Source organism: Spea bombifrons, chromosome 3 (genome assembly GCF_027358695.1).
Source record: "Spea bombifrons isolate aSpeBom1 chromosome 3, aSpeBom1.2.pri, whole genome shotgun sequence".
NCBI lineage: Eukaryota > Metazoa > Chordata > Amphibia > Anura > Pelobatidae > Spea > Spea bombifrons.
In genome coordinates, this window is record NC_071089.1 from 101058206 (window position 1) to 101082958 (window position 24753).

The 24753-nt window shown below is 38.8% G+C and overlaps 1 protein-coding gene across 6 annotated transcripts in view; it reads left to right on the top strand.

Moving 5' to 3' along the window:
• The window catches only part of KIF1A (kinesin family member 1A), a 61821-nt gene extending 45315 nt beyond the window's left edge, over nucleotides 1-16506 (top strand). For 3 of the 6 annotated variants that reach the window (XM_053458878.1, XM_053458872.1, XM_053458875.1), the window contains 18 exons: nucleotides 128-246; nucleotides 745-800; nucleotides 2639-2747; nucleotides 3298-3364; nucleotides 3444-3528; nucleotides 3980-4085; nucleotides 4910-4936; nucleotides 6975-7089; nucleotides 7975-8108; nucleotides 8964-9025; nucleotides 9296-9441; nucleotides 10111-10323; nucleotides 12694-12771; nucleotides 13441-13565; nucleotides 14317-14454; nucleotides 14730-14922; nucleotides 15311-15429; nucleotides 15812-16506. In XM_053458878.1, coding sequence (XP_053314853.1) covers nucleotides 128-246; nucleotides 745-800; nucleotides 2639-2747; nucleotides 3298-3364; nucleotides 3444-3528; nucleotides 3980-4085; nucleotides 4910-4936; nucleotides 6975-7089; nucleotides 7975-8108; nucleotides 8964-9025; nucleotides 9296-9441; nucleotides 10111-10323; nucleotides 12694-12771; nucleotides 13441-13565; nucleotides 14317-14454; nucleotides 14730-14922; nucleotides 15311-15429; nucleotides 15812-15854 — 1935 coding nt within the window. In that variant the 3' untranslated portion in view covers nucleotides 15855-16506. Of the gene's footprint in view, nucleotides 1-127; nucleotides 247-744; nucleotides 801-2638; nucleotides 2748-3297; nucleotides 3365-3443; nucleotides 3529-3979; nucleotides 4086-4909; nucleotides 4937-5969; nucleotides 5994-6974; nucleotides 7090-7974; nucleotides 8109-8963; nucleotides 9026-9295; nucleotides 9442-10110; nucleotides 10324-12693; nucleotides 12772-13440; nucleotides 13566-14316; nucleotides 14455-14729; nucleotides 14923-15310; nucleotides 15430-15811 lie in introns of all 6 variants that reach the window. The other 3 variants (XM_053458876.1, XM_053458877.1, XM_053458874.1) reach the window with 2 other exon arrangements.
• The last annotated feature ends 8247 nt before the right edge of the window (nucleotides 16507-24753 follow it).

Here is a 24753-nt window from a genome sequence, read left to right on the forward strand (position 1 = left end):
CTCTTCAAAATGTCACTTCTGTCCCCATAATCCCGTTTTTATCGATGTTACTGTAGCCCTCCTCCAAAACATCCACCACTCTCCTTGTTGTGAAATGTATTAAATACGTTGGTGGCGCTTATTGTAGATCGCAGTGGAAGTCACGCAGTCTTTTGTGGAATATGTGAAGACTCAGCCCATTGTGTTTGAGGTTTTTGGACATTATCAGCAGCATCCATTCCCACCGTTATGCAAGGATGTGCTCAGGTAATATACACAGAGATTTCTTGTTCTGTTGTTGAAATGAGATTTTTTTCATAGTTATGTATGTGAGGCAAATAGAGGGAATATTTAGTATTTGAATGTCAAAGTAAGGTGGACATACGCTCTTCTGTTCTAGCTGGGTTATAGAAATACAGGCTCGTGAATAGTACTGTTAGGAATCCTTTGCAAAGGAAGTAATGGTGACACAGCACAAAATATAATTTTAGTTTGGTCAACCGCAACAGTAAACAGGTAATCATATCGCAGCAGATGGGATTAGGGATAGGGTTTCTAACACGACAAAGTAATAAGAGAATGTTGGATACACAATAATAGTACATATGGAGAAGTTCCTTCTTGCAAGCTGTTGCCCTGAACTGTGTTGCTTATTTTCAATGTTAGTACAGTGTGACATATGATGTGATTATACACATTTGTGCATGTTTCTTTTGTATGGTCTTTTGCATGTCATTGTGAATAAATGCATTTGGTATTTTACAGCCCCTTGCGCGCCTCGAGACGCCTCCTTCCCCGGGTTATGCCGCTGTCCAAACCAGGTAAAATCTGCATCCTACTTACAATGCTGTGATCTAAAACCAGAACCAACAGGCACACACTTCTCATGATATACTTCACAATGTAGTGGAAATCTACCCCCACAAAAGAGATTGAGCTGTCTAACTGAAATATTCACATAAAAAAGGCCTTGTTTTACTTTTTGTTACTTACTATGAAAAACTCTCCTGGAAATACTTTAAATATTCTGTTATTACTTTACCTTTTTCATATAAATCAATAGCAGCGTTTCTGTTTGTTTTAATTGATTTTCACTGTAATCCCTCTTGTCGCAAATGTATTGTCTGTGTATTCTGATTGTTCATTTGTTGCTCTTCTTAGGCTTGCACAGCCCATTTGTTCCCCCGGCCCTTCACCCTACTTTTCGTATGCTCAGTTCATTGGTTCCAACACTGTCTGCTGGAGGGGCTCACATAGACAGCTGGGTTTTTAGCAATGTAAAGGGTGCAGATCTTGAGCGCCCTCTGCTGAGGATGGCTGGGGCTGTGGTAAAAGCTCAAAGGCATGGTGCGTGACGGTTGCCTCCAGAGGTTTCCTTATCCTCTGATCTTCTAGCTGTGTGCAGTGAAGTCTTCACCTCTATCTGACAAAGCTGGACCTTCTGCATGCTGTTGTACTGAATTATCTCCACGCTGGGTGCCCTTTTATTGCCTATCAATGATTTTCATCTTCTTGTCAGGTTAATTTATGGAAGTCTTATGACGGCAAAACTGACCTAGAACCACTTCTGGAAAACTGAACCTGTCGTGGTTCAACTAAAAAAGAAATGTGTTAGCACTTTCTTATTTCCCCATTAACATTTTATAGGTGTTTTGTAAATTTTCCCTTTTAGGTACCAGTTACCCTTTGTGCTTCGTTTTGCTGTAGGAGGCTTTGATAAGTGGTCAGTTGCACTGAGCTTGTAGCAGGCTCACACTATGTATTCACATTTTCTGTAATTATAGAACGTTCATTCCGGATTAGGAATGACCACTATATAAATTCCTACCTGAACGTGATACTTAGTGCACATCACCCTTCTTTTTTTGGCATTTGTCTGCAGATATGTGAAGTTGTGTACCTGCTTCTGTTTGGGAGCCGCTGGTTAGTTTGAAGTTATTTTAGAGTAGACTACTCAAGTAAATTTTATAGCCTTAAAACAGACAAAATATTGGTAGATAAGCCAAGTGGTTCTTGTCTGCCTTCTATATTTATATTTAAGCCATCTGTCTCTATATTAAGGTCCTGCTAGGAGTGTTAGTGGCAGACAAATTAAATATTCCTTGGTCATATTACATGACCAAAGCCTCTGCAGTATTTAGTCTTCTTACCCTTGGTATCAGGTTTGATAGAACACTCCTTTTTAGTAGACTCTATAGACTTTTTCTCTGCCGTGACTGTTTAAGTTGCCAAATGGTGACATGTCCACTCTTTAGGCTCCTTTTGTCATTCCTTCAACTATGTATATGCACTATCTTGGTGATGGACAGTTACATCTTCCATTCTACTCATCAGGAGTTATGAATAATAAAAGACATAATTTAATGTTAAGTTAATAAGAATTCTCAAAAATGTCAAACTTTCTGGAAGTAAAGTCCTATCATTTGGATTTGTGGCCAAACATGGATAGCCCTGGGTTTATCAGCAGCACACACAGTATGATTTAGTGGATATATTCATAACTCCTAAAAATGAGGTGTAGGTACAGTTGTACCTTTCCTATTCATAATCTTTATTTCATTCTTCTGACCAGTACTGGTTCTTGTGGAACGTGGGCTGCCTTACTCCAGGTTTCAGTATTTCCCTATATATTCCCTATGTAACTTTGTCTTTCTTTCAGTCCCTGCCACAAAGTTGACCAGACAGCGTGTCCCAAGCACTGGGCAGTGCCACTGCAAATACGACCTGATGGCGTTCTTCCAAATCTGTGAGCTCGAAGCAAACGGCGAGTAAGTTTCTTTAGCCTCATTCAGATTTCTGTAATAACTAGTTATTTGTTCAGCTGTACCCAGCTAGTTCACGTACACATCCATTGTTTTTCATTGAAGTTTTAAAGTAACTCAAAAAGAAATTAAAACAACGAGCATCGAGCATACAAATAATATAGTTGATTGCACAGGTATTATGCTTGTCAGTATTTTAAAGACATAATTGATTCTACTTGAGAAGAAACACAAATTCAATAGTCGATGGGTACTTTTGGTGCGTGCTCCCGAATGGAGAACAGATTCCTGCATAACCAGTCCCCAGGTCTTTGTAGTAAATGTCTTGCTTGGTTAATATATTTAACTGCAAAATATTTTTTAGAAATGTACATCAGACAAAATACATTTGTGCACATTTTAAGTAGTTTAGCAGAACGAACGCAGAACCTAAAACATTTTGTATACATGTTTGAAGATGTCTGATGTGACATACTCTGATATGTGATATAATATAAAAATGCATGTAATGTGAAGCACTTGTTCTTGGCCCTTGACTTTTATATCTTTCTTACAGCTATATTCCTGTAGCCGTGGACCATGGAGTTGGCTTGCCATGTCATGGGACATTCCTTCTGCATCAGGTAGCTATGCCTCAAGTTTTGGGGGGGTTTTGGCACATGAGTCACAGAATCCTTCTGACCCCCGATGTTCACCCTACAGGGTATCCAAAGACGTATATCTGTGACATTGGTTCATGAAGCTGGCGCTGAGTTGAAGTGGCTGGAAGTAAAGGAACTAGTAGTGGGTGAGTATATTCTTTCACCTCTAATTTGGGATTTGTTTCACAAGTAAAAGGAAGGAATGAAAGAAGAAAAAGAAAACTTTGAAATAAGAATATGGGTCATAGAGCGGTGTAGATGGATCAACTTTCAAGCTCATAATGGTCTACCTATTTATAATTCATACCGCTGTAGAATGAACACAAATTGAATGGAATATGAAGATAAGCAGAAATGTCGCTTTGAAATATGTACTAATATAAAATGTACTTGTTTTAATCTCTATTTCTTTTACTTTGTGCATTTCTGTTAAGCAGACTTAAATAGATGTGACAGAGAAAATGTGTTCTAGAAAAATTCTTACTTGTACCCAAAAACACCATACACAAAGCTGACTTTTTTTATCATGTGCACACTTAAAAATTCTTTATGGGAATTTGAATCTTTAGAAAAAGCAATTACTTTCTGCAATTTTAGGAAGGATCCGAAACACCCCAGAGGCCGATGAGTCACTAATTGACCCCAACATCTTGTCCCTGAACATCTTGTCTGCTGGGTATCGCCCCCCAGAAGGTGGTGACCGGTGAGTTCTTTGATAGGTACTATCAAAAAAAGCTTGATGTCCCCAGATATTAGATTAGGGGAGCTGGAATGTAGTTGCGGTAGCCACCAGGGAAGCCTTCTAGAGAATCTGTCATAAAGATAGCTGGGAATGTGTAATCCATGGATGAGCCTATCTTATCCTGCTGCGCACCCGTTTTTCCTTTGCATTTGGCCTCATCACAAAGCATGTAAGAGCATCAAAGAAACATGTGCAGCCGCCCTTGCACTTACCCCATTATAGTCCTCCTTACCAGGCCAGCCCTTCTCACCTCAGTCACATCCTTCTCATCCACTCTTGGTCCTCCTCACCTGTTTTCCAAAACCTATCCATGTCACGTTATTCCACAAATCCATCCACCAATCATTCCCGGCAATTTAAACCCTACTCATATTACTTCATAGTACACCCTTTTAGTCTGTTATAGCAGACAACCTTTTTAACCCCGGTAAGCCCCTGTTTTTATTTGCAACTCATTCCATGTCCTGCACTTTTATTTTGTCCATTGTGTCACTTTCCACTTCTGTTCAAACATATGGTCTAACCTCCTCAAAGAAATGAATCCATCCCCAGTATCTCTAGTTGTTGCCTCTCACAAGGTTCCTTCCCATTAGACTGTCCACTTTATCAGACCCCCCATTCCCTCACTGTCACACAACAGATATTAGTGGAACCATATCTAATGAGACCTGCCCTATGGATAACATGTATGTCCCTGAGTGAATGTGTATTGAGACATTGGGGGCCTGAAATTTTCCGTTCCCTCTTTGTGCCTGCACTAACATCTCGTATTATTTGTGTTTCAGGCAGTTTCTTGATTCTGACACACCTAGGTATTTTATTTTACGATTCATTGCCCAGTTATTAAAGCTTCCTTTCTTTGCCTCTTACAGTCCTCTACTGTCCCTGGTCTTCTGTCTATCTCTTTCCTTGATTGCATTTCATAAGTCATCACACTGCTTGCTACCCTTTTCATTTACCAGAATCCAATCCATCAACCCTACCACCTTGTCTCCCGCATCACATCCTTGCCTTAACCTGTCTGTTCCTTATTTGCCCAGAAGTGATAACTACCCTGTCCCAGCCCTGTTCTTATTACCTGATCCTAATAATGCATGTTTCCCGGAGAAAGAATATACCCAAGGTACAGCTAGAGGTTCTGTTATTATGATATTATACTGGCTGGTGGAGGAATCATTATTCCTGGTTGAATTGAAATTGGACGCAATTAGTTGTTTCTGAGTTTGGGTTTTGGTTAGATTGAAATATCTTTAGTTAAATTTGCTTTACTTTGTTATTTCTGATACATTTACCCACTGCTAAAATAATCACACATTATATGTATAAAACATAATAATAATAATCAATTGGGGTATGTTGTATTTTATGGACAATTTTGCCTGCAGACATTTTAATTATGATATTTTAAGTTAGTATGCTATTTTTTCACCATATTTTCAAACTGTTATGTTATATTGAGGAATATCCACAGATCTTTGGATAAAAAAACTATTTTTGGTTTTGCTTTATTTTCTTTATTTCATTTTGAGCCTTCAATATGAACCTTTTATGTAGTTTAAAACTTTCAAATTCTGAACCTGCCCATAACATAGTATGAAGCGTCAGTCACCTTTTATTTAAACGTACAGGCTTGGATAGGTTGCTTATCTTTATCAGTTGTGTTTACAGCTGATGACAGTGGAAATAAGATAAGAGGTAGTCTCGGTTGTTCCCTCTCCGCGGCTCGTTTTGACTCCTTCTTTATGATTTCTTGCTTGGTTCTTGGGTTGTCACTCCACTTGTCCTTTTGTTGCCCCTTGGCACTTGCATTCTCTCACTATGTATATTTGGGGCTCCAACCTTCAGCAGCCATTCCGGGAGGGGCACCAGGTACTCACTTCTGATATACTGTCCTTCACCCCCCCCCCGTCTTATTCTTCCTTTTCCTCTTTTACTATCTGTCTGTAGATTGAAATGTATCTCTAATCACCCACCCTGCGGGTTATTTTTCAAAACTCCTCCGTAAAATGCATGCGATCTCCGCCATTCTCATGTTATTCCTTGTTTTATATTTTTTCCCACATGGTCTGCCTCTCGGTTTAGTTCTTTTAATTTTAGCATCTGAGCCAACCCATGTGCTTACTCCATGTATCTTTTTGCGATGAAATCCTCTGTTCTAGATAACAGGGCCCCCTAAGCCGAGATGCCCCCTTCCCCCGCTGCTCATACTTGCATTGACCTCATTCATTTTCCTTTCCGTATTCAAAGTACCCCTTTGTCCTACTGTCATCACATCTTCATATCCTTACTGCTTTTTAAATTGTGTGTCCTTCTCATCCCTAACACACAATCTGTTTCCCTTCTCACCTCTGCTTCTATACACTTCTTTTCAAATTCCCATTTGTCATGTGCTTCCCTTGTTCTTTTGAAATGGTTTGGTGTTTTAGATTGAGGGCGTTTTGTGTAGAAATGGGTATTCATATATTTAAAGCAGCAGTCCCTTTTCAAAAATAAAACATTGCACACAATAGTTTTGTTGTACTTGCATAATAAAAATGACCTGGCTGTATTATACTACATATTTGAGGTTATGTAAAAACTGTAAAAGTGGTAGTGTTATCACCGTAGCAACCGATAGAACGATTCTGGTTGTCATTAGCTTATTATAGGTTGGCATGTCCCTGATCATCTTCAGAGGTCACTCAAATGGTGTGGACTGCTGTTTTATTATATATGTTTATGTTTCATAGGTATATTTCTTGTACTTTGTGTCAGTATAGCACACTGCGTGCCTCTTATATGTATGTACATCCGGTGCGTGTCTGTATATGTGGGTATGGCTTGCATTCATTATATGTATCTTTGCGGCAGGACGTTCTATCACTTTGAAGTTGCCTGGGACAGTTCTATGCACAATTCTCTTCTGCTCAACCGCGTCACTCCATACAGAGAGAAGATCTACATGACCCTGTCTGCTTATGTGGAGGTAACACTTCTTAATAAAAGTGGTTTTAAATACTGATCTTTCTATAGTTTTTGTCAGTAAGTATCACAAAAGCATTTTTTTTAATAACAAGACACAATTCTTGTTATTGCCAATACACTGTATAGTAAAATACAATTCCTAATATTGCTCTCCAAACACTAATCAGGGAGACATCTTCAAAACTCTTACATCTTAGATATATTTAAAAGGATATGCGTTGCAATACACGGTACGCATTTCTACATCCATCCGAATAAGTAACTTTTCCTACTTAAATTGTTGGGTGTCCACTTGTTAAAGTTCTGTCTACCTTTGTCCTAGTTGGATCAAACTTGGATGAGGTGTAGGATTTGGGACTTCAATAACAAAAACTATTTTTCAGTCATGAAAAACTGTTCATTGTCAGCAAAATGGCACCAGTTGGGGAAAGATCCCCATATCTGCGTAGGTTTACTAGTAGACCATAAACAAAATGTGTATATAATTATATATGGGGTATATAATGAAAACCAACTTACATACAGATCAGTAGCAGAAATAGCGAGCTAAGGTTTGTAGCTTTTAGTGCCCCCCCAACACACACACATTTTTTTTCTCAATAAGCACAAGTATTAGATTAAAAAGCAAATACAAAAATAATAAAAAGTAAATAAAGATTTTTAGTTGTGAGAAAAATAAAACACTGTAGGGTCTATTCTCTTCTTGAGTACGTACATGCAAGAGAATTGCAAAATTGAGGCCAAAATAGTCGAGATTTTCCCAACTCAGCTATTTTTGCCTCAGTTTTTAAATTCTCCTACAATTCTCTTGCAATTCATCCCCATCTGTATTTATTAATTATGTTATGGTGTACTGTTTCACTGAAAGTTTCCCATTCTTCCGCAGATGGAGAACTGTACACAGCCAGCTGTGATCACCAAAGACTTCTGCATGGTGTTCTACTCTCGGGATGCCAAGCTCCCTGCCTGTCGCTCTATCCGAAACTTGTTTGGAACTGGCAGCTTGCGAGCCTCTGAGGGGTGCGTTACTAAAACTTTACAAAGTTTCTACTAAATTATTAAAGGTTATTGGGAAGCAGGGGAGGGCTAGCACCTTCTGCCCCAGGGGGCAGGTAAAGACAAATGGCCCCTTGTGCATGACTCCCTCCCAGTAGCTCACATATACACTGGCACACAATTTTACATACACACTCTCAAACATACACATTAACAAATACTCATTCATGCTAACGCACACGTACACATAAACATTCATGCTCACTCACACACACATTCGTGCTAGCACACAAACATTTATACATACACATTCATGCTAGCATACACTGCCTCTCACTCATGCACACACATATTTATACAATACATACTTACTCTCTCCCTTTAACCTCTTACTTCCTCCCTCACCCTCTCTCACCCACTTACTTCACCTCACCAGCAGCTTTCTTTCTTTTATTTTCTTTCACCTTTACCGCAGGATCCCCAACTGGGGTTGGCCTGTCATAGTACACAGTGAGTGAACATGGAGTTCAAACTGCGAGTTTCATGTAAAATCCTGCTTTAGTGAAAAATCTCCTAAATATCATCTACTAGCAGATACATTTCTCATTACATATTTACAATATTTAATAGCACTATATATAAATTGCACTGTTTTATATATATATATATATATGTATATTTTGCATTTTCATGTTTTACTTGAAGCAACTTTAAATATATAGGTGCCATTTATTTATTATATGCACTTTAGGTGTATTGATCGCACAACCCATTTGCTTTTCGCTGTATATGTTATAAATATTTGGTGAAAGATGAGAAGGACAAGTTGCATAAGATGTAGAAGATTCTTTTAACTATTGATGTTCTGCTCTGTTACAGGAACCGTGTGACAGGGGTGTATGAGCTCAGTCTTTGCCGAGTTGCTGAAGCTAGCAGTCCAGGTGAGTTTTATATACGTGTACACCAGCCCGACAATGTCACTTCCTTGATATATTGTGACTACATATTTAGATTTGTGGACCTTCGTTAAACCAATATGTCTATCTCAGATATTTGATTTCATATAAATACAGCTACAATGCAGTAACCTCAAACAAGTAGCTTTCTATTTACCCCACTGTGGGGGCTTAACTAAAGTAAAATAAAAATCAGACCCACAAACACACCTATTCTCCATGGCTCTGACCTTGAAATCTAACTTGCCACTACAGGAATGCAGAGGAGACGTAGGCGCGTGCTGGATACCTCTGTGGCATATGTGCGGGGTGAAGAAAATCTTGCAGGGTGGAGGCCGCGCAGTGACAGCTTGATCCTTGATCATCAATGGGAGTTGGAGAAGCTCAGCTTGCTCCAGGAGGTATTTTGAATTATGCTATTTATGTTTATTTTAGTTTACATTTGTGGGCTTGTTTAGTGAAAAAAAAAGAATAATGCTTGTACATTACAGTTTGCACAATTAGAGACACTCTTTTGGAACTCAAGTCTTGTAAGTAAGTCTTTGGCACAGCAATGGCGTATCATCGTGTATCACAAAGGGTTGTCTCCCCAGTTAGCCTTGAACTGTGTTTTGCATCAGTAATCTAGTACATTCTGGTGCATTAGGGCATTGCGTCAAACCACAATTCAAAATCACTCAAAATCAAGGTCACTTATGTCATTTTTCATAGATCCGGCCATGAATGTCTCATTTTACTTTTGCCATTTGACTTGATGGTCTTCAACATGTTCAATCCCTTTCTAAGTTATTAGATTTCCTTGAAAAGAAAAAAGATTGTTGATTTCAAGCAGGTCACAAATCAGCAGTAACATAACCTAGCCCACTCTTATAGTTATTATACATATACTCCATACTTTTTTTTTTAATCTCGGAGAATCTACAGCAGAGCATCCATGAGCATGCCTTAGAACATGCTCATGGATGCATTGTAGATTGATCACAAGAACAACTGTGAGTCTATTAGAATAATGGAGTCAAAGACCTTTACTTTGTAACCTGTTCAAATGTATCACATGTCTGTTTGTACAGGTGGAGAGAACACGCCATTATCTGCTTCTGCGAGAGAAACTAGAAGCTATTCTGCGAGGATCCTCAGATCCTCTCACTCCTTCCCCAAGTGAAGAGATAATGCCCCTCAGTCCCACTTGTCAGCTGGTGCAGCTCACAGAAGAAGGTTCGCCTCAAGTAGAAGAGAATCCTCTGGAAACTGCAAGTGAAAGACAGAAAGAATTAGCTGCAAAGGTACATAACTGGGACCATGTCATTTGTATAGTATGTAATCTTACACAAGAACGAGTATGTGAAATGTGTGGCAATGATAAAGAATATTCACTTTTTAGAAATCATTTTCTTCACTTCTATCTAAAATGATGCAGCTATGTGCTAAACCTTCCAAACATTACTCATACATTAACTTCATAGGGAAAACAAAATACTGTACAGATGTAATTTCAAACCAGGCCAACAATGCCAAGCCATCATATTAATTAGCTTCTGTTCTTCTTACTCTAACCCGGCAAATGATACAATAACCAATCAGCTTTCAGGAAAGCAGTAACATAACAAGGGAGGAATATATTCATCATCATCAGCATTATCATTGTTTGATTTATACACCACCATCCTATTTCACAGCCCTGCAAATGGATAAATGGGATATAGCAAGTAGAACATCACATAACAGTTTGGACTAACAGGAACTAAAGGTGAACAGGGCGCTGCCCAAATAAACGTAACCCCTTCATGACAAAGCAGTACTACTACTCAACTGCTAGTACGTTTTGTCACTTTAAACATCAGCAGGGATCAGCCTGGTCTCCTCACTTGTAATGTGGGTCAAAATTCATGGCCCCAAGCTCATTGATTTAACGTGAGAAGTCTTAAAATGAGCAGGGATTCGCATGTCCAAACTTCTCACTCTCCCGAGGTTTCCCTGCCTTAGTGTGATCAGGAGAGCAGATCTGCACAGGGAGATCACTGCACGCTCTGTGACCGGGTGTCACGGCAGACTACAGCAGTAGTGCAAGAAGCACAAGTTTCTCCCTTTAAAAAGGTAAACATCTAAAAAAGTAAGTGTGCGGTTCTCTATGAGCACTGTGAAGTTTACCACCAGAGGGAAACCCCTCTAATGTTTTGATGGCATCACAAGAGTTTCCCCTATTTCAAAAGAGATCCACGGGGTCTAAGAAGACCCCATATGGGATCTCTAGCAATGATGCACTGCCCTCTTCTAGAAAGCAGTGGGAAAAATATAACCAAATAAATATAAAGTTTTAAGTAAGAAATAAAATACACAAATGAGAAAAAATAAAAACACTACATCGTACCCCTCACCTAAAAAATGAAAACCCTATAAAGAAATACTGCCCCTTGCTACAATTTAAAAAAATAATAATTTTGGTTCATAGCTCTCCATGAAGAAATTCCAAACCTATGCATGTGGAGCATCACTGTACTCGGGAATGTAGAAATGACATAAAAAACACGTAAAAATGACAATAGTGCAATACCTTTGGTTGTCTACTTTTTTAGACACATAGTTTCATGTAGCAGTTTTGAGCTCCGTTGGTGCTTTTGAAGTCAGAGTTAAACCAAAGTTGAAAATATTAGGATTTTATTGCCAAAATAAATGAAAATCCTAGACATATGAGTATAAAAACTCAGGTCAGGTATATGAATATATTTGAGTTTTATTTCTCATTTGCACCAGCTGTGTACAATTTATAAGAGGTTAAAATGTTTTCATATTAATAATGGATTATATAGATGAAGATGGTTTGAAAGGAAAGCCCTACATGACCTGAAAAAAACACCATATAATTTGTGTGGGCACACTAAATAAGAAAGAGGGAAATCATGGTTGGAACAAGGACATAGCAGAAAGGTTGAAAATACCGTCACCCAATGCTTTCATCCTGAATGATGCACCACTGTTTAGGAAAAAAGTAGTGTACACAACAATAAAATGTAGGCTTAGATCCGCTTTAATAATTAACAAACTTACTTCTAAATGTATGGCCCTGCGAAAATCTGCCAGATTTACAATACAATAACTACAGAATAATAAGGGATCCTCATCCATATATATATTACTTTTATTTTACATACATACAGTCAAATACACACACGTTCTCTCTTTCACACACACACAGACCCATTGTTTAGTTAATAGACCTGATTACTTTTTGCTTCTTTGGCATGGATGTGGGTTCGAATAATACTGATGATTGGAAAAAAACATTCCTACTTTGTTTCCCTGGTCTGTCATGTGTAACTAGGGATCTTTACACAAAGTAAGTTTTTGTTTAGTGATCATTTCCTATTAGAATTTCTGCATATAGATGATGTCTGGAGTGATTGATTCAATTTGCAAATGTAGGGTCTAGGGCTGGACACTCCACGTGGCAAAACAAATGTATTACATTTTAGTGTATTGATATATTTTTTTCTTTCATTCAGAAGAGAAAATCAGATTAATACAACTCTGTGTTTGTGTCTGTATAGTTTTTATTTGGCCTGTACTGATTAATAATAATTAGTCTAAGTAAAGTCTGTGGAAATACTGTTGGCCGCTGGTGTTATATACATGTATCTCTCCTCCTTATCTCGCAGTGTCTACGCCTGCTCACTCACACCTTCAACAGAGAATACACATACAGCCATGTGTGTGTGAGTGCCAGCGAGAGCAAGGTGAGTTGCCATTTAACATCAAGATAGAGAGAGGGACGAATTCAGCTATGCTTCTTGTATGTGTTCTTTAAAAGGTTGTGTCATAAATAGATAATATAACATATGCCCAGGCTATATAAGGATCACTGATCTCATTTGCCTCTGAAGACCTTACACGGCCTCTGTGAAGTTAAAAGGGGGTATACTTCTAGTTGACAAGATATGTTACTCTATATACCTTTAAATAACACCAACAGAAGTCTGTGTTTTTAACAAATTATCCTATCGATTTTCGCCATTGCATCACGTCTAAATATTTCTCAATATTTCGGTTGCCAAATCTTAGGAACATTTCATAATCAAGTTAGATATTTGTAACACGTAGTGATTTCTGCTCCTGACTCTCATGACTAACAGCAAAAATATAAAATACCAGGATATTGGTCTAGTAGATCAGGCTCAGGTACCAGAGCAAGAACATACAAATGGCTAATATACAGCTTTCTACAGACTAGAACTGTTTTAATAAAAAGAAGAAAACACATTATTGTTGAAAACTGATTTTAATGTAATCATGGTAATACAGTTTTCATGGGGTTCCCCTTTAATCCTCATGAAACATAGTCTCTTCTTCCAATTGTGTTTCCATACACTATGTTCCATGTGTTCATCTATAATGTGTATATGCAGCTGTCTGAGATGTCAGTCACACTTCTGCGCGACCCCTCGCTGCCTGCCCTCGGTGCATCCACTCTTACCCCATCCACCACCTGCCCCTCCCTGGTTGAAGGCCGATACTGCAGTCCTGAGTCTAAGTAAGTTTTGCTCCCAAATTGATGTGAGTATTGTCTTTATACGGAAAAGTGTGTTAACAAGTATATGGGCTGTATGTAAAATGTAGTTAGGAATGGGTAGCACTCACTGTGTCTATTTAAATTACAGTAAGATTGGATCCGAGAGTTCAGTTATATATAGCGCAGCATGCTTATTGTGTGTGGGATTGATGTCTATAGGACTGAATATAATATTTTTCTATATTACATGCACATACATGAACTAAGTAAGTGTTTCTATGTAACATGTATTATAAGTAGCCACAGAATGGTCAGAACTAAATAATGGGCTCCATATAGGATATATTATGGTCAGGACATAGTAAGTGTTTTACTATATAAAGGAATAAGAGATATAATGCTCCTCTGTATAAGGTTGTATTGGAAATGTGTCTATATGAGATATATAGCGTTACACAATGGGGGCTACATTAATATAGGATACTGAGACATTTCAGCAATTATATGTACTCTAATGCATATGAGAGCTGCATGGTTGGTTTAACTTTTCATAGTGTTCTGCAGAATCCCACCATATGTATTTGCCACCCCAGGTGCCCCCCAGCTATTTTCCGTGCAGGAGATGTGTTTGGCCATATGCACCTCTCCGGCACTGAACCCAGGCCCATGGGGAGCATATGTATCAATATCAATGGAGCTATGTTTGTATAACACGCGTAATGCTCAGCAGCAAGAGGGCAAGACTTAGGAACGTCTTATTTTTCCACTTTAGCCCTCAGCCCCTTTCTCGTGGATTCAGCCCTGATCGGGAAACTCTGAGCCCTGCAGGAGAGCCACAGAAGTCCCCCAGCACAGGAGCGAAGAGTCCTTTCAGTTTGTTTGTTCCTGACATCCAAGAGATCCGGGTCAGGTAAGAAAAAAAACAACAAAGAATATATGAGGAGGGCAGGATATAACTATACATTTCATATAGCCAAAGACGGGCACTTTTGTTTTATAAAGTGACTAGAGGATGCGGCTTTACTGAAACCGTGTGACTTTGAAAGCAATGTGTGTGGCTGAGGAAGCATTAAGAAGAAACCTGCACCTGAATCAGTTATCAGACAACATTTACAGGGAAAATTAGACTGAAAAATAGGCAGAGAATCCACAACACAGACACCGTTTTCTGCTTTCCTCCAACAGCCCCATTGTCTCTAAGAAGGGCTACCTTCACTTCTTGGAGCCGCACACCGGTGGCTGGGTGAAGCGGTATGTGGTGGTCCGTCGCCCATATGTCTACATCTACAACAACGATAGGGATCCAGTGGAGAGGGCCATCCTAAACCTCTCTCAAGCCCAAGTGGAGTACAGTGAAGATCAGCAGGCCATGTTGAAGGTGAGCACTTGTTAAATTTGTATTGCAGTGCTTGTGTAAGTCATTTAAATATATTTCAATAACAACGATGCTTTTTTATCCCCTAAATAAGACAAAATTCATAGTACGTTTCCATTCCGCTAGCTAATCGACAGCTCTAATTGTTATAGTTGTGACACATATTAATTCCCCCTATACACCCTGAGCAAATAAGCCAAGATGGTTCTCAAATGATAATAATATGTTTTTGATATCATTTTGCTGCTGCGTAATGCAGATGTGTATGAATATTTTTACTCACTGGCCACCTTATCTGTCTATTATGAAGGGCCATCGCAGCAATCTGTCCCTATGTAATGGGCCCTGTGCTTAGAATTCACACATAACACTTTGCTTTCTTCCCCTACAGACTCCCAACACATTTGCGGTGTGCACTCAGCACCGGGGCATTCTGCTGCAGGCCGGCAATGACAAGGACATGCACGACTGGCTCTATGCCTTTAATCCTTTGCTGGCTGGCTCCATCCGGTGAGACATTAGAAGCGACCCACAGCAAGGAAAAAAAAGATATTAAAGAGAGATCTTTGTGTTTTACGGCTATTTGGGAAGATAACCCTGTTCAGATACTGGCAAAAAATGTGACCGTTAGAGTCACGGATTTGGATTTTCATTTTTTCTTATTTAGTCACTGGTAAAATCCTGATATTTCCCTCTGTTACTCAGTAACTAAGACATGTTAGTATGCCACTTTTAGAGAGACTAATTTAAAGAGTAATGCCACACTCCTACAACCTTAAAGTGTAACATTGAGGCATTTATAAGACAATATCCTGTTTAGTTTGAGTGAAGGAGAACAAATATATGACCTTCTTTCTTTCTTTCTTTCTTTCTTTTTCTGCTCTTCTCACAGGTCCAAACTGTCTCGACGCAGAACAGCCCAAATGAGAATTTAATGGGATTCTCTCCCCCTCTCTCATCAACACTTAACTCCCTTAACTCACCCCAAAGCTGCACACAATATCTGCACTCCTCCTATGTTCAGCAGAAGTTTCACTTGCTTGTGCTCTCGCTGAAGATCACTTTTAGGGAATCTCATATCACTGCACTCTCACTCTGCTGTACAAAAGTCTAATCTGTTTCTTCCTGATGTCCTCACCTGTCCTCGGCACTTGGTAGAGTAGACGGAGCATTGCCGGGTCACTGATCATTTGCGTCTTTATGGAGATGATAGGAACAGTGAAAGGACAAGTATTGTTTTTTGTGTTTGTGTTTTCACCATTGTGCTGTGTTAGACAAGGTAGAACAAATATTCAAACACGATGGCCAGTTTCTTATTACGTCTATGTAACTCAGCATAGAAACAACTTTATTAAATGACATGTAAGCCTCTGACGAGAATCTAATATCAGGGAGGTTGGTGTGACTACTAATATTAGACTGAAAAGTAACATTCTGTACATTTCGAATAACATTTAGGGTCTGCATTATGACATTAGACAAAAAAAAGGCTGTACACCTTAAATAGCATTTGGGGACTGAATTTTAGGTCTTCAGGTTTCTAATAAGCGATGTTGAGGAAGAGCACCCTACAGAGTAACAGGGGAATACATTCTGAGAACTCCTCGGCATTTAAAGCCAGTCCCTTACACGTGCAGCTTTCTTCTTAATGTCATACATATTTTGTTTATGTATGATGAAGTCATGCTCTTTGCGTACCTCAATTTCCCTTAAGCACTTAACCTCTCTTTCTCACCTGCTTCACTTCACTCTATACAGTGTATGTACGCGTCACTGAGGAACACTTTCATTTCTCTGTAGGAGGGTCACAAGTAAAAGAGATGCCGTCTAATGTGTGTTGAGTGGACGTACATGTTGTGCAATTAAATGAACTCTTTTAGGAGTTTATAAAAAACAAACAAAAGTAAGATGGGATGTTGAATTTGTTTTAACACAGGCGAGATGAGGAAGCAGGTGTCCCACGGGTGCCCTCAGCGTTTGGGTGGTTCTAAGTAGAGATACTAGGTTGCATTTGGACCTTTCATGTTTAAGATATGACCATATCCTGTAGCTATTAACACTAGAGGTTGTGATTTTTTAGCAGATGGGCACTGCATAACCATATATCATTGGGATTTCTTACATATCAGATAAAAGAGGATTTTCTTGTAATTAGAGCAGAAAGGGTAACATATTTGCTAAACCTCTATGTATTTGACTAGGGAGTGCTCACGCAGATCAAGAAAAAACACAGACGTTGGAATATATCTGCACCCCTGATATTCCCTAAAATAGAGTTTTGTAGTTAGCCAAAGAATCAAATATTTATCCCAAAATACCTAAGGAGTATCTTGCCTCCCTGTGCACTTTAAGAATGTCTGTTTTGTATGGTTACACATTACAGGTATACATATACTCTGAAGTATAATGGTTTATATATAGCTGTCTCTAGATGTAAATATGAGAAAGCATTGTCAGTCCAGTATATATATATATATATATATATATATATATATATATATATATATATATATATGTGTGTTATATTACCTCTGTATGTCACTGTCATGTACATGTCAAGAAAGAAACATCAAGTCTAATCTTGCTTGGATGTGTTACTTAGACTAGCCTAGTGCTAGATATAATAAATATATACCAACAAGCATGAAACCCCATAAAGTCGAGTGAAAGGTTGTAAATGGAAATGTTTACTGTTGCTGGAAGACTTTATGGACTTTGTTTTAGAGGACAGTGATGTTGGCCTCTTTCATGCCTTAGGACACCGAATGTGTATCTGATAGAGCTTCTCAATTTGTCTCATGGTCAAACAGCCACCGAGACTTTGAAGGTCTGTCACCTTTCACGCATTGTCTGATGTGTATCTGAGGCCAGCAAACCTCTAGAGCACAATGTGTCCCCCTGAAATAGGCCAGACATTTCCTCCAAAACCTCATGGAAGTGATATGCCAGCATATATAGTCAGAAAGGTTAACAGCAAGCACTTCATTTAAAAATATAAGTTAAAGCAAACAAACCCAAAACAATATATTTCATGCTTCTTGTTTTTCAAGCCAAACGCATGACCTTCAAGACATGGAACTGGACAGGGGAAGCGGTACAAATGTAAATAGAGGATTCTGGTGAATCCCTCAATGTATTTGCATGCAAAAAACATTAGTGTATAGATTGACAGTCTTATACATTAAAGGGCATATCATCACTGGAGTTTACCTTTTAGTACATCGTTTCACCAATGTAAAAGTAAATTTAGGGTTTTTTGGTTATTACCCAAAGGCGTTCAATAAAAAGGCAAATAAACTTCTGCTGCTCATATTTTAAGCATGGCTTGGCTCTGTTGCAGTGGGCAGAGATGGCTGCTAAGCGTACACCAGCGGTGTCCAGACACTTTGTCACATGTTTACTTCTGACACTGCTTAATATTGAATGTTGTTAGATCACTGAGTGAAAACCCCTACTTTTAATATGAGAATATGAGGTTTGGTGAAATGTTTTTTTTATATGAAAAAATAGTTCCTCTTAAAATAGCTGAGTGAGAAAAATATGTTATAGGGAATGTAAGCTAACCGTTGCAACAATAAGCATGGGGGGCTTTGTAAATTTACTTCAGGTTATTGCCTAAAACCAAATTGCCCGAGGCTGTTTAATTCCACAAAGGTTAATGATCAAATGCTTTGAGTTTCTCTTTCCTTTTGATAGTTTTCTTACCTCATAGAAAACGAAGATGTACAGATTATCTTTGCTGCCTTGACACTGGTCTTCTGCTCCTTGGTTGGAATGATCTTGGGGCTTATCACTTTTATTGAGTCTTCTACTTGTGTTCAAGAGAAAAGACCTTCTATTGCAGATGATCCAATTCATATACCACCAGTTAATTGTGAGAGGGGGAGAAGTTATTAACATTAACTAGTTTAGTTTGGAGCCCACCATTGTTTTCCTACCGCAACAAGGAAATGGTCTTTGATGTATTTAAGGGTGATTGTCTAAGCTTTGTAACTGTAAAAAGGCAGCTGTCATCCATATGGGTTTTATCTGTGATAATTCATGGTGTCATATCATATTTGAGAATGTTCAGAACAAGACACTGAGATTATTCTGTAATTCAAATGCAAAGATAACTGCATGAATGTCTTGTGAAAATTGTAGGATGCCTTCAATATAAACAAATGTTACTGTGTAAATCTAGGCTGTTTTCATAGAAAATATCAATTATTCAACATCTTCATAAATGTAAATCATAGAAATGTGAAGTGAATTTAGGGGACCCTCTCCCAGCGAAGAGGTTTTATTCTTCAATTCTTTCAGCACTATGTATTACACTGACCATGAGTTATTTGTGAGTAACCATTTAGTTATGAGAGTCATGACCAGCATGCATCACAAATTATTTAAGGCATCTGATACCTAATGAGGTCATTAAAAAATCACTAGCCATCCAGTGAGTAGATCCATTCTATAGATGGCTGCAAATGACAAGTACTCAAGTTTGGGGGCCATCCAATGTAGTTAACTGTTTGAGTGTCCTCCATAATGTGAAGAAATGTATACAATAACTCTCTGGGTGTCATTTATTTGACTCTAGACATAAGTTGACATTTTGAAACTCTCCAAATTAGCTTCAACTCATTATAGCTTTAACATGGTATTAGAAATCCATGAACAAGATTAGAAAAGGGTAATTCTAGAGCCGGGATAAGATAATGATTCTATTTATTTAGAGAAAGATTGACCTTTCTTTGATGTTTGGAAATCTGTAGCAAAGCCAATAACTTCACCACTCATAAAACCGTGTGGACATTGTATGTATCATAGTACTCTCACGCTTTACCCCCACTGTGGCCATTCATTCACAGGTCATGCTACTTTCCATTTATAATTAATATCTAGCATATGGCTGTCTAATCTAATTATGTATGTATATTGTAACAATTATAGCTGACAAGAAATGTATTTATTTATGCATTGTATTATGTTATACTTGGGAGATGTAATTTTAACAAATTCAATGTTAAATAATAGTTTCCCTACATGCACAGCGTAAATTGATATTTTATATCTGTTTGTATATATCTATTACAATCTGAGATGTGTTTATTAATAAGTCATTTGTCCATCCTCAAATTGGTCAATTAGGGAGCTGTTATAGGGAACAACCACAGCATTTTCATGATTGGCATTATCAAAGTTCATATAAGGAAGCCATTATTACATAAACTGTACGGTGCTCTAACAAAAAGATTTATCGCCTTAAGTGGCCAAGGGTAAGATAACAATTAAAAATTACTTTTTATCATGAGTGCAAAGCTAATACCCCAAACAATTAATGAGATATTTGTCTGTATATTATCTGGTGTCCAAACAACATTTTGAATATACAGGCAGTAGATAAACAACTGAGGATGGATAGGCAGCATCTTGCACTTCAACTGTTATGCCCTGGAGTCTTCATCTTACAGCATGGTCATGAAGGGTTAACCACAGCTGCTGGAATAGCAGAGGTTTGGTGCCTCATTCTTTTTATGCCTTCTTTGATAGATTAGATGTTTGTATGTGGCCAGACCAAGATTCCATTTAAAATTTGAAATGTTTCTGTTGTGTGAAATTGAAACAAAATAAATGAAAATAATTCATTTAAAAATGCTACAGTCTCAAAACATTCCACCAGTATCTTTTCATGTGGCCTCTATTCCCAATCACATATTCCTTCTGTTACGTAGCTTCTCGGCCCCTATTCACTGTATGGTCCTAGCCACAAACCCTGTGCTGTGTGTCTTGTAACAGTGATGTGTATTTCTGAGTGGGGTGTGGGGTTGTGCAGTTTGGGGCTCTTTTGATTTCTTAACTCTTTCGGTACCACATTGCTCCATGGTGCCCTTCTGCTCCAACTAGCAGGAAAGGAAGAGTTAATCCTCTAACCAGGGGCACTATGCTCTAGAATAAGTAATTCATTAATAAATGTGGCAGTTAACAACTCATTTTCTGATTACTGTCTTTATTTTACATGCAAGCTAGAAGCAGATTTCTTCTGGATACAACACTGACGGTAGACAACAGGTTCTGTACAGATTATAAGCATACCTGGGGACTCCATTTGAACCCACCTGGTTACAGGGAATGACCCCATAACCATCAAGGGCAGGGGCAGCTAGAGAAGTTATTTGGTATAATTATGAGATTAATGACAATGCACAATTATGGCCATAGGCAAACCAGACATCACCTTGGCTCGTAGACTCAAAACGCAAGCAGCTTTACATCCACCTCGACAGACATATACTTACAGTATGTGTTACTGGAAAAGGTCATATAGCTTCTTGGCTCAATATTACACTCCTTCCCACTTACATGAAGCCAAGCTTCATTCTGGTTGCGTAGATGAGCCAATTTTTAACATACAGTGTTTACAAGAAGGAACATACACTATATGACCAAACGTATGTGGACGTTCCACTTAATTATTGGGTTTAGGTGTTTCAGCCAAACCCATTGCTAACAGGTTTATAAAATCAAGCACATAGGCAGCCATCTCAATAGACAAATCCTGGCAGTAGAATGGATCGTTTGAGCCCAAAGACTTCAAAAGTGGAACTGTCATGGGATGCCACCTTTGTCACAAGTAAACCACTGGGATCTGGAGCAGTGGAAACATGTTCTTTGGAGTAATAAATTACATTTCACTGTTTGGAAATCTGGGTTTGGCAGGTGCCAGGAGAATGCTACCTACTGAATCCATGGTGCCTACTGTAAAGTTTGATGGAGGAGAGATGATGATCTGGGTCTGTTTTTCAGTGTTTGGGCCCCTTAGTTACATTGAAGGGAAATCCTAATGCTGCAGCATACAAGGAAGTTATTCACAAATGTAAGCTTCCAACTTTGTGGGACCAGTTTGGGGAAGACCAATTCCCTTTTCTACCATGATTATGCACTTGAGCACAAAGCAAGTTCCATAAAGACATGGTTTGATGAGTTTCATGCCCTGTACAGAGACCTGACATAAACCCCACTGAACACCTAGGATGAACAGGAACGCCAATTGCTAGTGAGGGATTCTTGTCTTCATTGGTGCTTGACCTAAGAAATGCTCTTTTCCATCCTAATGGACACAAATTCACACAGACTTTACAAAATGTTGTGGAAAGAAGAGTGGAGGGTGTTATAGCCGCAAAGGAGGGGGGGACGCAATTCCATACTAATCCCCATGGTTTTGGAATGGGATGTCCAACATGCTCATAAAGGTGTGATGGACAGACGTATACATACTTTTTATCACATAGTGTAGCATAGTTAAAACATGCAGAATATAGTAGCAAAATGACAAGAATTAACTTACAACAGCCATCCTCAATATATGCTTCTTTTAGCACTGTTGAATTAATCCGTTTTAAAGGTGCACTGCATTATTGTTAAGTGCATATTGGTGTCCATTTTGCATGGATTTCAATGAATTGTGCTGCATGTATTCTCCTTTAACCCCTCCCCACACCTGATGCTAAAGAAAGCAGAGAACATGCTTGTGTACAATTTTTGCATATGCTCAGTAGTACTCTCACTCTACTCAATTACGTGTGTTAGAAAAACACCAGTGCTTAGATTGGACAAAAGTATTGGGACACCTGACCATTACACCAACAGGGACATACATAGAAATTAATATGTAGTTGGTCCCCCTTTGACAGCTGTAATAACTTACACTTTTCTGGGAAGGCTTTCTATAGGATTTTGGGTGGAATTTTTGTCATTGGCCTGGCTCGCAATCTCTGTTCCATTTCAACCCAAAGGTGTGGGACATGGGGTTGAGGTCAGGGCTCTGTGCATCCCAGAGAAGTTTCTACCCCAAACTCATCCAACCATGTCTTTATGGACCTTGCTTGGTGCACTGGGGTGCAGTGATGCTAGAATAGAAAAGGGCCTTCCCCAAACTGTTCCCACAAAGTTGGAAGCGTAGCATTGTCCAAAATGTCTTGGTATATCCCCTTCAGCATACCATGACATTTTGGACAATGTTCGCAACAGATGTTCCCAATCTGTTGGGACAATTAATTCTATAAACGAAAGTCAAGCTAAATACCAATACATATTGTGAAAAAAAATAATGAAACTTTAGATAGATAAAATTTGGGTGCAACTTAGGTACAGCTGACTTTGGCAGTGACAGCTTATGAATTGTGAGGTATTTATGGTTTTTAGCAAAAAAAAACCAAATGGAAACCTAGCCTAAGGCTAGGTTTCCATTTGGTTTTTTTTTGCTAAAAACGCCCATAAAAACGCCAATAGCGCCACCTGGCGTTTTTTTAGTGGAAAAACGCAACAGCCAGATGTTAGCTGTTCTTCAATAGGAAATCGCAAAATGCCATTTCCACTTGGCGTTTTTCTGTCTGGCGTTTTTTCAGTCCTCTTTGGCGTTTTTCTGCTTTTTTGGGCTCTGTGGCAGTTTTTCAAAATCGCAGCATGTTGACACTCTGGCGTTTTTTGCAAGGAAATCTTGGCGTTTTTCTCCAATAGAAGTCTATGGGAGAGAAAAAACGCCATGAAAAAGCCATGTGGGTTTATTGCCTTGGCGTTTTTTATGGGGTTTTTTCCACAGTTACAATGCAGAGGATGGACCCAGTATCTGTGTGTCCTACGAGAAATAGGCTGAAAACTGGATCCTGCGTGCCAAAAGCAACAGCAAACAATTTGCACCATCATTTGGGGCCAATCTTCCCAGAGGAGCAGACATTCAAAATAAAGCATGCCTTACAAACCACAGAAAAGAGACAAAAGGGTCTACCAAGTAAATGACATCAGGAGGGGCAGATACTTGCCATTTATCCTAATCCCTTTTAGCTGGGTGAAACTTCTAACTTGTAAAGGCTGGAAAAACTGCCTAAGGTCAAAAAAAGCAATTTCCACAGAAAGGCTAAAATGCCAGAAAAAAACTCCAGAAAAAACGCCAAAACGCAGGTAAATGCAGTGGCAGTTTTCTTGGCGTTTTTCATCAAGAAAAAAAAACGCCGGACAAAAACCCAAGTGGAAACCTAGCCTTATAGTATCATTTCTTCAACTTCTTCACTGTGGACCTACTGCAGCGGAGTGATCGATACAAAGGGTGACCACATGGTCCGAATTGGCTAGGACAGTCCCGCATTTTGACTTTATGTCCCCAGTCATGGGCAGCCTCGATCGGGGACAATGCATTGTCCAGGAATGAGAGCTCTGATTGAAGGAGGTCTCAACCATTCTGCTGATTGGTCCCTCCTTCACAGAGCGCAACATAAGTTGTAGCACAGGTAAGAAATCCACTGTGTGGTGTATGTGTGTACCTCACTGTTTTTGTTGGTGTGAATAGAAGGGTTACTTCACTGAAACTGCTCATGTCTAGTAAAAGAGGGGTTAACTCTCTGAAACGGTTTGTATCGTAAAAGATGGGGTTATGTCTCTGAAACTGCGCATGTCTGGTAATAGAGAGGTTAATTGCCTGAAACTGCTCATGTTTGGTAATGACTGCATAAATATTGTAATAGAAATATATGATTAAATATTAAATCAACATGATTCCCAATGCTTCCTAATACTTTTTATAATCTAAAATGTATTTATTTGTATGTGATGGTGTGTGATTATCTTCTCACATAAGAGAATTGCAAGGCACCGTTATGAGATCCCTTGTTAAATACTATTTATTCAAGTAATACGGATATGAGAATTTACTTTAAATATCCCGAAGCACCATCTTGCACAAGAAACACTTCAGAAAAACGGCCGCCACAAAGGGCGGAAGAGGCAGGTTTGTCACACGCGTTCGCCGATTGGTTAGAAGCGAAAGCGCTCTGGTAGGTAGAGACTGAGTAATGTTAC